Source organism: Danio rerio, chromosome 2 (genome assembly GCF_049306965.1).
Source record: "Danio rerio strain Tuebingen ecotype United States chromosome 2, GRCz12tu, whole genome shotgun sequence".
NCBI lineage: Eukaryota > Metazoa > Chordata > Actinopteri > Cypriniformes > Danionidae > Danio > Danio rerio.
The window spans coordinates 7719639-7732699 of record NC_133177.1 but is presented as its reverse complement, the minus strand read 5'-3'; the positions used below and the strand labels follow the sequence as shown (position 1 = coordinate 7732699).

The 13061-nt window shown below is 40.1% G+C and overlaps 2 protein-coding genes across 9 annotated transcripts in view; both read right to left on the bottom strand.

Annotated features, from left to right (window-relative positions):
• The window catches only part of xpr1b (xenotropic and polytropic retrovirus receptor 1b), a 573636-nt gene that overhangs the window by 158665 nt on the left and 401910 nt on the right, over positions 1 to 13061 (bottom strand). The gene's annotated exons all lie outside the window — the stretch shown is intronic.
• si:dkeyp-106c3.1 overlaps positions 245 to 13061 on the bottom strand; it is a 166327-nt gene continuing 153510 nt past the window's right edge. For all 8 annotated transcript variants that reach the window (XM_073922994.1, XM_073923008.1, XM_021466774.2 and 5 more), the window contains 3 exons: positions 9656 to 9775; positions 9215 to 9371; positions 245 to 528 (listed from right to left, as the gene is read on the bottom strand). In XM_073922994.1, coding sequence (XP_073779095.1) covers positions 524 to 528; positions 9215 to 9371; positions 9656 to 9775 — 282 coding nt within the window. In that variant the 3' untranslated portion in view covers positions 245 to 523. The remainder of the gene's footprint in view (positions 529 to 9214; positions 9372 to 9655; positions 9776 to 13061) is intronic.

Below are 13061 nucleotides of genomic sequence, written 5' to 3'. Positions count from 1 at the left end.
CTGACTCCTGAAGCAGAATAAATGCAGGAAAAGACATTTTCCAACTCAAATGAGTGGCGGCTTGGACCCATAAAACAGTATTACAAACGTCACCAACACGTCACCACTTAACAAGCGGATTGCAATGAATTTGGCAAATAATTCTTCAATAGTCATGTTTACTGGTACAGTTACATTAATGAGGTACTGCATTATTAAAATGAACAACATACACTTGTGTAAAAAATTTTCGAAGATGCATGTATTGTCATGATTATCAATGTTTATTAAATGTGCCATGTTAAAACAATAATTCCATATCTTTACAATACATTTAAAAAATAATGAATTCAATGTGTATTAATTGGGGGGGAGGGGGGTCTAAATTATTGTCGACATGAAATGCTGCGTGCTGTGAAAAATCTTTGCAAATATGACGTTATGATGACAATGATTATGTACATGTCCTTGTTAATATTCAAACAGGTCAGCGGACACCACATCTTTGGCTGAAATCCCAGCATCACTGCAGTGGACGCCACTCTTACACTGAAATGAAAGCAGAAACAATTCTGAATATTGTGTAGAAAGCATGTAATAATAAATGATGGCTCTGTGTTATTATTAAACAGCAAAAGTCCTCAGATTCTCACTTCAGAGATTCTTGCTTTTTTGGTCAAAATTATTGTTGCCATCATAATTTTTAATCAAACACCATAACATTCCCTTCTTCCTTGAAATGACTATTCTTCCCTATTGGTCACATGCAATGCTTTTAGGGCGGGGCTATAAGAGCACGTCTCATTTGTACCTTTTCATACTCGTCATCTTAAGGCAGGAGTGTCAAACTTTTTTTCTGAAGGGCCGCGGCCCAGCATTGTTTAGCTGTAAACCTGCTCAAACACTTACCTGTAGGTTTCAAACAAGAATGAAGGACTTAGTACGGTCAGGTGTGTTTAATTAGGGTTGGAACTAAACTGTGCAGAGCTTCAGCCCCCTAGGTTTGACACCTGTGTCTTAAAGGGCCATGAAACATTTTTCAGCAGGGTGTTTTTACATATCTAGCTTGGTAAGCTAGCTTGGTAAGGACTAGGACCAGGGATGTTCTTGCTGTGAGGCAACAGTGCTAACCCATGGGCCACCGTGCCACCCATTTAGGAAAGAAGGAGGAGTAGGGGTGGAAGGGGGCATTCTTCAAAACGAAGATGGCTGTCATATGGAACTTGGGGTACTTATGGCGGCTTAGGAATCATCTGATTGGTGAATCATAAATTGAATAATGCGGGGCCGGCTGCAAGCAATCATAAGCACGTGATCTTCTTGAAATTAGTTTATAAATAAACTTCACAGAGTAAATAAATGTTCCGTACATATGTATTTCTGCAGCGTGTCGCGTGCGCTGATCCACATGTGAGTCCAGTTGCTCTCTCATAGATGGAAAATAAAAACAAAACCTTCATTGCAGCACATTATAAAAGCAACACTGACGACCCATGTCTCCAAACGTGGCGTCTCTCTGCCGTCTGAACACTGTTTCAGGTAAAAAACAGTCTTTGAAGCTATCATGCACATTAATGAAGTTGCACAGCATACACAGTAGAGTGCGCTGATTGGTTTGAACCAAGTCTTACTCATGAATGAATGCAGCACACTCAGAGACGTAATAAGGCACTCCCAGATACAGACAGCCAGTCTACATGCTAAGATCTTATGGCCATGACGCAGCACCAAAAATTTGTTTCAAACCGGAAGTATGAATTTGCTCGAAATAACGCAAAAACAACCAATTTTCACTTTTTAGTGAAATATATGTGTCTTAATAGTGTTTATAACAGTGTGGGACACATATATGACTGTCAACAGCTCAAAAAATGTGTTTTGGTGTGTTGTGACGCTTTAAGTCATCTGAAAAGATTCTGCACTAGAGGGCGCTGATGGTGATTGCAGTGAACTGTAATCCTCCACAACAGAGTACAGACTGGAATTCAAATCTTCCTCCATTGTATACACAATGCCCATCTTCCAACAATCTAATTGGCTCCAAAAAGACAAAAATCATGCACCACCCTACTTTTTTATCATTCCAGAAACCATATTAATTGGATGTATGTGCCAATAGAAGAAAAAAGGATCCACTTAGCTTCAGTTTTATGACAATTTCAAAAGAGAAGTGATAGCAGTGATGCAACAATGCTGTCTCTGGGTCTTCGCCTCCATCATCCCTGGGACTTTGACTTGGTGACTGGTGAGCAGCTCCACTAAAAGAGCAAATTATTTGGACATGTCTTTTTCAATGCCAATGCAGAATGCACAAGTCCCTTTTGGTACTACCCCCACTGAGGCTAGCATTCAAGCAGGTCTGAGGGTTAATTGTGGGAGTAGCTGGGTCAGGAAGAACATGGAACAGGCCTTGCTGGTTTACACCACACTGGCCAACCCGAACCTGGTTTCTGGATACTCATTGTGACAGCCCCTCCCTGGCTTATTCCCTTGAGGAAGGACCTCCTTTTTCAAGGACATGGCACCATCTGGCTCCTGCATTCAGATCAATGGAACCTCCACTTGTAGTTTTAGAGGGAATGAAGAAGATGGAAGTGGACCTACTGCCCATGATGGTTGACGCTAGAGGTCTGCACAGACAAATTTTGTAGTTCTGCTCCTGCCAGGTTTTATTCCGCCCTCAACTGCTCCCGCCGTATATTCAACCTTTTTTTACCCGCTGCCCGCTTAGAATACTTTTCTACATGACCCAACCGTTCCTGCTAAATTTAGTTCTGGTTTCCAGAATCTCACATTTAAATTGGGTACTACCAAAAGAGAGAGATAACAGATAAAACTGTGGGTTGTGCAAGCATTGTAGGCTAAATGTCAGTTTTGTTTGCCTCTTTGTGATAAGACATGAGTGCTGCCTTTAACCTAAGGTTACTGACCAAACACCAGAGTTACCAACCGCTACCATGTTTTATTTGGAAATTTATTCCCGCGATGCTAGAAATCTGGTTGGGTCCAGTGGCTCCCATGGTACAGCAGCAGGAATTCAGACCTCCAGTTGACACCATCACTCAGACTATATCACTCTACAGGGGACATTTATGCCAGCTCATTGAGTGATGTGCTTCTTACAGAGAAGACCCCATCATTTCATATACCCCTTCATTTAATATAAGTTGGAACGGGGGCTTTCACCCTCCAAACTAAAGGTCTATGTTGCTGCTATCTCTGCTCACCATGATGCAGTAATTGACAGAGCACTGGACAAGCACAAGACTATCTGGTTTTTGAGAGGTGCCAGAAGGAGGTACCCTTCTTGGCTGCTTCTCAAGTCCACATGAGATCTTTTTGTCATCCTTACAGGTCTACAGAGGGACAATTTGAACCCCTCGACTCAAAAGTGCTTCAAATTTTGTCACTAAAGACTGCTCCTGCTCCCGTGTTGGCTTCAATCAAGAGGGTTGGGGATCTTGTGGCATGTTCAATCAGCAAATCTTGTCTGAAATTTAGACCGGGCAACTCTTACGTTATCCCGAGACCCTAGCCTGGCAATGTGTCCAAGGTTACAACCAATTCATTTTGCAACACTAAATAGAGGTTGTCTCACTAGATAGCGAATGTCAATGCTAACAGACAAAGAGCTGCAGGTTGGGTAAAACTTAACACATTTGTGAGATTCTGCGATCTCTGGGTGGTGCTGATTTCCTCCTGTGCATTACGTAACAACAGAGAATGCAGAGAAAACAATGCTCAACACCATGCTTGCTGCACCATTCCATATTAAGTGGAATTGCATACTGACCACGCTGCAGTGCACCATGCCACATGTTTTAAAATTGTAAACACTGTGTTTTTATGAGGACACTCACATCGGAACCTCCCGTGCCCCCATTGTTCCAATCAATTTTTTCAATTCAACTTTATTTCTAAAATGCAATGTAGATTGGGTCAAAGCAGCTTAACATAGAAGTTTAAGTAAATTGAAACTGTGTCAGTCCAGTTTTTAGGGTTAAAGTTCAGCTTAGTTCAGTGAAATTTAAATGTCAATACTGTAAGCCCAAACACTGAAGAGCAAATCCATTGATGCATAGCTCCACAAGACCCAAACCAAGCAAGCCAGTGGCAAGGACAAAACTTCACCAATTGACGAAAGTGAAGGAAAACAAATTTTGAGAAACCAGGCTCAGTAGGGCATGACCAGTTCTCCTCTGGCCAAACTTCTGCAGAGCTGCAGTCTACACAGGATGATATGTATGCTCGGTCCAGTATGCCAGTATATGCCCACTGTTCAACCCTTACGCTAGGGACTGGAGGCATATTGGGATCCCCTAATGTGCAATTCCCTACTCAGGTAATTCCATGTGTATTGTTCCACAGAAATGAGTTTCTCCCCTGAGTAAACACCTGTCTATCCCTAACAGAACACTGTTATTTTATCCATATGTAGCGCTTCCCCGATAGGGCCAACACATGTGTGTTATTGCCCCAGGCATCTCCGACAGCCACATAATGTCTCTGTTCTCCCCTTCAGGGAATGAGGATTGCATGCATAAGTGATACATTTTCATCAGTTTAACAGTCATCTGAGCATATGTTTGGTTTGTGGTCCATTTGCTCACAATGTAAACTGTGGAAGGGATAGTAACTGCTGTTTCACGCTTGGCAGGTTTGATTTGATTCAAACAAACCCTGGTGTGATTGTTTTGTTAAATATGGTTTGAGTAAATGTCATGTACAGAGACGCCTAAATAAACACAAAATGTCTCATGCACTACAAAATAAAATTGTCATAAGGTACATCCATACAAAGGACAGAATGCTCTAAATATATCAGTTTGATTCTTTGCTGCCCATTTTCAGTTCAGTGCAGACGTAAATGCGTCTCCTAGCAGCAGATCTTCATTTGTGTGATGAAGGATTTACTGGTGCTGTTTTAAACATTTTATGAGCTCTTCGTGAGTTCTCACAGCTGATAAAAACACCAGCATGCAGCATTATTTTGGACTTAGACAGAATTTATACAATAGAGATCAGAATAAAAGACCAGTCTACACTTTCCTACATTTTAAGGTCACTGCTTAGTCCTATTTAAAGTTGTTAGGAGTTAAAGAGCAGATTTTTAAACATATACTATATTCATTTACTCATTCATTTTCCTTTGGCCGATTCCCTTATTCATCAGGGGTCGCCACCACAGCTGAATGAACCGCCAACTATTCCAGGTCCAGGGGATCTATTATGCAAAAATCAATTTTATGAGAGGTTTAAACAGATTCTGTGAATCGAAGCAGCTTCTAATAGTAAAAATGTGTTCATTTTATTGTTTATAATCACACTATAAAAATGGTCTGCAGAAACACTCTGATTGACATTCTCCCTTTGCAGGTGTCATCAGAGGGGAAAAGCCCCGCCCATTAGTAATGATCTCTCTCTCATTAGCACAGGACTAAACCTGCAGTCACACTTGACTTTTCTCCTCATAGACTTCCATTCATACGCATGCGAATGCGTCAGACCGGAAATGCAAGGTCATGCGTCAAGCTTTGCGGGTCGCTGCAGTGCAAAGTTCAAGCTTGGTGGACTGCTAAATCGCATCACTTGACTGCGTGAGACCAATCGCAGATCAAAACATGACCTCTCTGGACAGAACTTTAAATCATGGAGCAATCACTCACTTTTTAAATGTTTAATGATCTTGTTTAATCCCGCCCCTTTTTACAGAGCCGTACCACAGAATTTCGCATGCTCAAACTCTAGTGTTTGTTTTTAGATGCGTTCAACTTCATGCAGCGTTACGCAGGCCAATTGAAATGTCACTTAAAGCGGTGCATGCTGGTTAAGAATTTTTTCCTGCTTAATGCCGCGGAGACGCCACGTGACTTTCACATGTGGAATTAAAGTACCGCGACAGCGCTCCAAGATCAGACGAAGGATTCAGCCGGAGCAGCATCTGAAAAGCGACTGCAGGAGTTGCGATGACGACATCGATATTACACGATTGGCTGAGTTTACCGCATGACAACAACCACGTGTGTTTCACGTTTATTATTGTTCAAATTCCATCTCACAAATTTTAAAATAAACAATTGGCTTTTATGCCTTCTCTGTCTTGGGTTTTAAAACTATTTTCGCTTTTTTAGCCACTAAAATCTTCAGATGAAAGATTGATGAGACTATTTTCAGTTTCATAAGGTCCTTTTACAGATCTTTTTTCAAGATTCACTTGAACGTAGGGCATTCTGGCTTTATGAAAAAGGGAACTGAGGTATAAAGGCACCAGACCCAGAGGAGCCTTGTAGACTAGAGTCATCCAGTGGGTGAACCATTTTACATTCAGAGAAGGCCACTCAGCTTTGGCATACAGTTCACAATGGTGAGTTAGGCTGTACTTACACTAGATACAGTTGCCTCGAACTGGGCCAAAGCACGCTTGTCCCCCCTCCCGTCTCCCCCGACGGCCCGCACTTACACCACAATCGGGCCTGGGCAACGTCATCGATGCTGCGCTGTTCAGTGAGAAGCGCTCTCTCACTCAGCAGCACAGTGGAGATTTCTCTAGTTATATCGTTTCAGTCGTTTGTTATGCAGTGACATGCAGTCAATTATTTTGCCAAACAGTCCTTAGGGATGTGGTGACACACAGTCAGATATTTCGCCGAACAGATCCGCCACTTTTGGTGCTCATAAACAATCATAAAGCCCTCGTGCTGCAGGAATGAGGAGGTCTGCTGAAGCCGTGCAGCTGTCGTGCAGTGAGGAGTTTGCGTATTTAATAAGCTACGGCAGTTTGCGTTCATTAAACAGTAAGAATGATTAATAAATCCATATGAAACAGCCCCTTAAAAGTCACGTCTCGCTTTCAGTTATGGGCTTTGGCGCGTTTTGCACTCACACTACAAACGCGCTCAGGCCCACCTCTTCCAACCGGGCCAGGGCCGGTCAAGTGAACCGTGCTTGAGCACGATTCAGCGGACTCACACTTCTCAAACGACTGGGGAAACGGGCCTGGGCACGGTACGGATGGCATAGTGTGAGTAGACCCTTAGTCTCTGACAGACTTAGAGCACTGTGATAAACAGAGGCTGAAGACATTTGGTTGAAGCATTCATATATAATACATCACCACAGTCACTTAATGGTAAAAATGTTGCAGATACCAAATATTTACGAGGTTTAAGAGAAAAGCAGGATGCATTTTAATAGCAAAACCCAATTTTCGAACCAAATTTGCTATGTGTGCTTTGAAGGAAAGTACTTATAGCTGGACACTACATTTATTTGTTCACCTTGGGCAGTGATAAATAATGGTTGGTTTTGCACAGAGGTGGAACAATTTGTGGAAATCATTAATTTAGATTTATCTACATTTAAAACCAATCTCAGGTCCTGAAAACAAGACTGAACAATATTAAAAGCAGACTGTAAAGACTGTATGGCCTGAACAAGTGAAGGAGAGCAACAATAAATCACTCTATCATCAGCATACAGATGATAAATGGCATTTGGAAGGTTGTCACACAAGTTATTAATGTAGATAGAAAATAATATAGAGCCTAATACCGATCTCTGCAGCACTACTTTAGAAAGCTCTAAAGACACACAGTCAGATATTTCGCCGAACAGATCCGCCACTTTTGGTGCTCATAAACAATCATAAAGCCCTCGTGCTGCAGGAATGAGGAGGTCTGCTGAAGCCGTGCAGCTGTCGTGCAGTGAGGAGTTTGCGTATTTAATAAGCTACGGCAGTTTGCGTTCATTAAACAGTAAGAATGATTAATAAATCCATATGAAACAGCCCCTTAAAAGTCACGTCTCGCTTTCAGTTATGGGCTTTGGCGCGTTTTGCACTCACACTACAAACGCGCTCAGGCCCACCTCTTCCAACCGGGCCAGGGCCGGTCAAGTGAACCGTGCTTGAGCACGATTCAGCGGACTCACACTTCTCAAACGACTGGGGAAACGGGCCTGGGCACGGTACGGATGGCATAGTGTGAGTAGACCCTTAGTCTCTGACAGACTTAGAGCACTGTGATAAACAGAGGCTGAAGACATTTGGTTGAAGCATTCATATATAATACATCACCACAGTCACTTAATGGTAAAAATGTTGCAGATACCAAATATTTACGAGGTTTAAGAGAAAAGCAGGATGCATTTTAATAGCAAAACCCAATTTTCGAACCAAATTTGCTATGTGTGCTTTGAAGGAAAGTACTTATAGCTGGACACTACATTTATTTGTTCACCTTGGGCAGTGATAAATAATGGTTGGTTTTGCACAGAGGTGGAACAATTTGTGGAAATCATTAATTTAGATTTATCTACATTTAAAACCAATCTCAGGTCCTGAAAACAAGACTGAACAATATTAAAAGCAGACTGTAAAGACTGTATGGCCTGAACAAGTGAAGGAGAGCAACAATAAATCACTCTATCATCAGCATACAGATGATAAATGGCATTTGGAAGGTTGTCACACAAGTTATTAATGTAGATAGAAAATAATATAGAGCCTAATACCGATCTCTGCAGCACTACTTTAGAAAGCTCTAAAGATAAAGAAGTCAAACCGCCCATATGGACCCACGGTGTTCTGTTGGACAGATAATTAGCAAACCAAGCATTTCTCTTCCTTATTTATCTTATGCGTTTGTTTTATATATATATATATATATATATATATATATATATATATATATATATATATATATATATATATATATATATTCAATTCACAATTCCCTTATTGTTTAAAAATGAACTATAGTTTGTACTGTATTCTGCTTTATTTGTACTGTAAATCTTTTGCTGACGCTATGGGATCAGTCATCATGACTGCTGCAACTTTGAGCCCTGAAGTATCCGGCTTGATGGCTCCGCCCCTGCCTGCGCTCGGCTAATCTTATTAATCATTGGCTGCAGTCGTGGATCAAGTCGAACGCACCTTTTGAGTCTTCCATTATGCTGACACATAGGCATTTGTAGCTCCGCCCTCTTTTAAAAAGAGCACAATCTCATTTGAATTTAAAGCGACAGCCACCAAAACGACACAATTTCAACCAAAGCCTAAAATATGCAATTTCAAAGAGTAATAAAACATTATTTGTGGGGTATTTTGAGCTGAAACTTCGCATACACACTCTAGTGACATCAAAGATTTAATTTACATCTTGTAAAAATTATGCATAGTATGTCCGCTTTAAATTATGGTTATAGATTTTTCTTAGGAGTGAGAGATACTGACCGCATTGCACTGGCAGCTCCAGTGGAACATAGTTTCTATGGCATACATGGATATAAGCAGAGGCCAGTGAGCAGTAAGCTGGTTTGGGAACATCTGCACGCTCATCACGTACACACTCCAAAATTTCACACTCCATCGCAAACTGCACAGGGTCCACCTTTAAAAATAAAAAGTCAGAAAACACTTCATCCGATTAATGAATGCTCATAAACACAGTGAAATAATGAAAACACAGAGTGTGACACAGACAATTCTTCATCTGAAGTTAATTTTGTTGTTTACTATTTCATTCTTTCATTCTTTTTTTTTTTTTTCATTTCCTCACTTCCCCCAAGGAGTGGACTTCTTTTGATCAACCTAATCAAAGGGATCTTTATATGCACTGCCTTGTAATAGTTAGCACATGTTGCTGAGTGAGAGGGAAAAGAGTACAGTAGTTACCACTCTGAAACAGGGGCTCAGAGGAGAATTTGTGGAGGAGAACAGAAACGTGCACGACAGGGAGTCAGCGGTGGCATTCTGACAGACGTCAGCTTTCCTGCTGACACATTCCGAATCCACCTACATAAAGCAAAGAGCATACGATATTACATTAGACTCACACAGGCTATTCAATGCAATGTTTAAAATTTAGACTTATTTAAGCACTCTTCTATGTCCACATAAAGATATTATAGAAATAGGCAATTGTACAACAAATAAAATACAAATTTAAATGAAATACTGTAGTTATTTATTGAACTCTTTATTTTAGACTACTTCTGTTCTACATTTCGAATTAACAATGGAAAAAAAAAAAGCATGTTAATGCTTGGTTAAAGGGGTGGTCCACAATGATATCATATATTAAACTTTAATTGATGTGTAACATAGCTGTGCGAACAAAAACAACATCTCTGAATGTAAGACGCTCAAAGTTCAATGCAAATGGAGACATTGGCTTTTACAGAGTTAGCTTAGCCAAGCCTACAGCAAATGAAGTTTGGGCACTACAAAACAATAGAGTGGAGGAACTATGACGTCAATTTGTATGCAAAAACCCGGAAGCGAGTTAGCATTTTAGCAGTTCCGGTTCCCTCGTCCCAAAGTCAATGGGTTTTTTAATGGGGTTTCAGTAAAATTGCTTAAATAAGATTCGTGGCAAACACAAACTCAAAATACTTTCACGTTTTGTTCTACGACATAAAACACATCAGTTACAGCACACTCTTGAATTTTTAAATCGGTAATGCTTCTTTAAAAAGACGGTTGCTATCAAGTTGCTAAATGGGACTACAGGCGGTGCCGGAGACATTATACGTCATCGAGCTGATCTGGTCTGGAGCGCAGCTCGCTCGTGATGGACATTTGGATTTGTCTGTTATTTAGGTATTTTCATGAATAGTATTTTATAGTTTGTAGTGTTTTTCTAATTGGGAATTCAGATTGTGTGTAGATAATTCCTTCACTTGTAAAGGCTGCTGAGACAGATTCATTTGTTGATCATTTATTTTAATAAACAATATTATGAAGATACTGCTTACTGGTGCAGCCTCTCTCTCCTGCTCTCAGTAATGCAAACGCATGAATAAATGTGTTAAATTACATCCATGTTAACTGTCATTTTAATGTGATCAAGTGATTTTTCGTCGGGTTTTTCTTCTACATCTGAACACATTTAACTCTGTCATAACAGCAATATTTACACTCCTCCGTAAAATGTACAGCATATGTGACTGTATGGGCTGCTTTTCAGTGTATTTCGTGACAAAAAAGGAATATTGAATGTTGCTCTATGTCCATGACAGAACTTAGGCATTTGATGGACCTGTTCCTCCTCACGCCTCATTTCTTTCGTCTGTTGAGGTAAGCAGGCTGTGTGCACGCCAGCGATACACTAATTTAAATATGTCTTATGATAATACTATGTAGGCAGATTTATACACAGTTTTAAAACTTTTAGAACAACCGTAAAGCAAAACATGTATTTCCCACGTAAAAACGATCCAAAAGGCACGTAGGTCTATGTGTTTTTGCGTATTCATTTGTTTATAACATATACCGTGGATTATAATGTAATAAACATAGAGATTAGCTCTTTGTCATGGACATTATTTCTAAAAATAAGCTCGAAAAGTTGCCTGTAGCAGGGTGGTGCTGACGTCACAGGCGAGCGCCCCGAGGGCACTGTAGTTTGTTTGTAGCCTAATGTTAGCTTTTCAATTCTTGCGTTTGTATTTAAGATCCAAAAGTGTTCAAGGTTGTACTTTCGTGTGAGGATTATCCGGCTGGACAAAACGTGTAAGTGTCATGAACAGTGTTTGAACACAGAGCTTATTATTTGCAATCTTCGAAAAGCCTATGGGAAAATCCCATAGGGATTTTCACGAGGGAACCAGTTTTATGCTAGCAGCCGATTAGCCTACAAAGTGACGTCATAGTTCCTCCACTCTATACCATTAGGCTAGAGAGGTCATAAACCCTTTAGGTTATGCGCATACACTCTGTGTAGTAAAGGGGCATGGCCAGAGTTGCTGTAATCCCTACTGAAAAAAAAAAACAGCTTAAACCAGCCTAGGCTGGTTGGCAGATTTTAGCTGGTCGACCAGGCTGGTTTTAGAGGGGGTTTTGGCCATTTCCAGGCTGGTTTCCAGCCATTTCCAGCCTGGTCTTAGCTAGTCAGACAGGGAGCCCAGCCAAAACCAGAGAATTATAAAAAAGATAGCTCTAGCATTTGACAAAGGACAGCTTCCAGAATCTCAGTGCTGGCTTCAGCTAAAATCTCGTCAAAGAAGGAGCAGCTCCAACCATAATAGCAGAAGCTGTGGATTGTGATCCACAACCTGTAAGCATATTTACTTCTTAAAATTGATCTATTACATGCACAGTTTCTAACGTTAATGGTATATTGTAGCAAGGAAGTAAACAAGGATGTTAACAACAGAAAAATGCTGTTTGGCAGCGCTAACAATTTAGCAACGACTTCATATTTGTAAGCCATCCGCTGTAAACAGCCACAATCTTCAGCAGTGCTGCAGTGTCTCTTTTATGCAAGCTCATGACAAATGGTTTGTCACCAAGTTATGTCATTTTTAAATGCAAGGATGACATTGTTTGAGATGTCTCTGTTATGACGACTTGACACCCAATTACATCATAACCTTTCTTTGGCTTTGTCATGAAAACTTGACATTATCATAAAATTCATAAATCATAAATCTGTCATAAACATGATTGTCATGAGATCATTATAACTGAGTCATGAATACTTTTCTGGTCCATTTTCTTTTCAGAACGAACTGAATTTATCAATAAAAGTTTTCAGTAAAAGGGTCAATACAATCATTTTTAAGAGCATCGTTAACGTTTAAAGACATTAAGATGAATCTTTTCTAATTCATGATTAAAAATCAAGTTGCATCTTTTGCTATGGTTCAACTTTAATGACTACTTTATAATTTTGTTAAATGCGTTTATAATATTGAAGAGCATCTGTGATTTATATACTTAAATGATTACATGCTCGACTCTAGCCTTACTCATTAACCTAACTAATACTGTGAGCAACCCAATCAGTTTATTACAATGGAAGTGTAAAATTTAGAAAATTCAGAACCAAATTATCAACTGGTATCTATATAGCATTTAAACTGCACACAAAGTCAATTTGATGATAATTACAACAATGAATCAAAAAAGATTATATAACATCACTTAAAAAACAGGGGTAGAGTGAGTGCATTGTTTAATTTATGCATATTGGCCATCATTGTGGAGATCTGCGTTTACATGTACGTTTTCACTGTAATAACATCCCAATCTTAATCCATGGGGTTTAACCATATGCTAAGCAGGTATTTAATCCTCT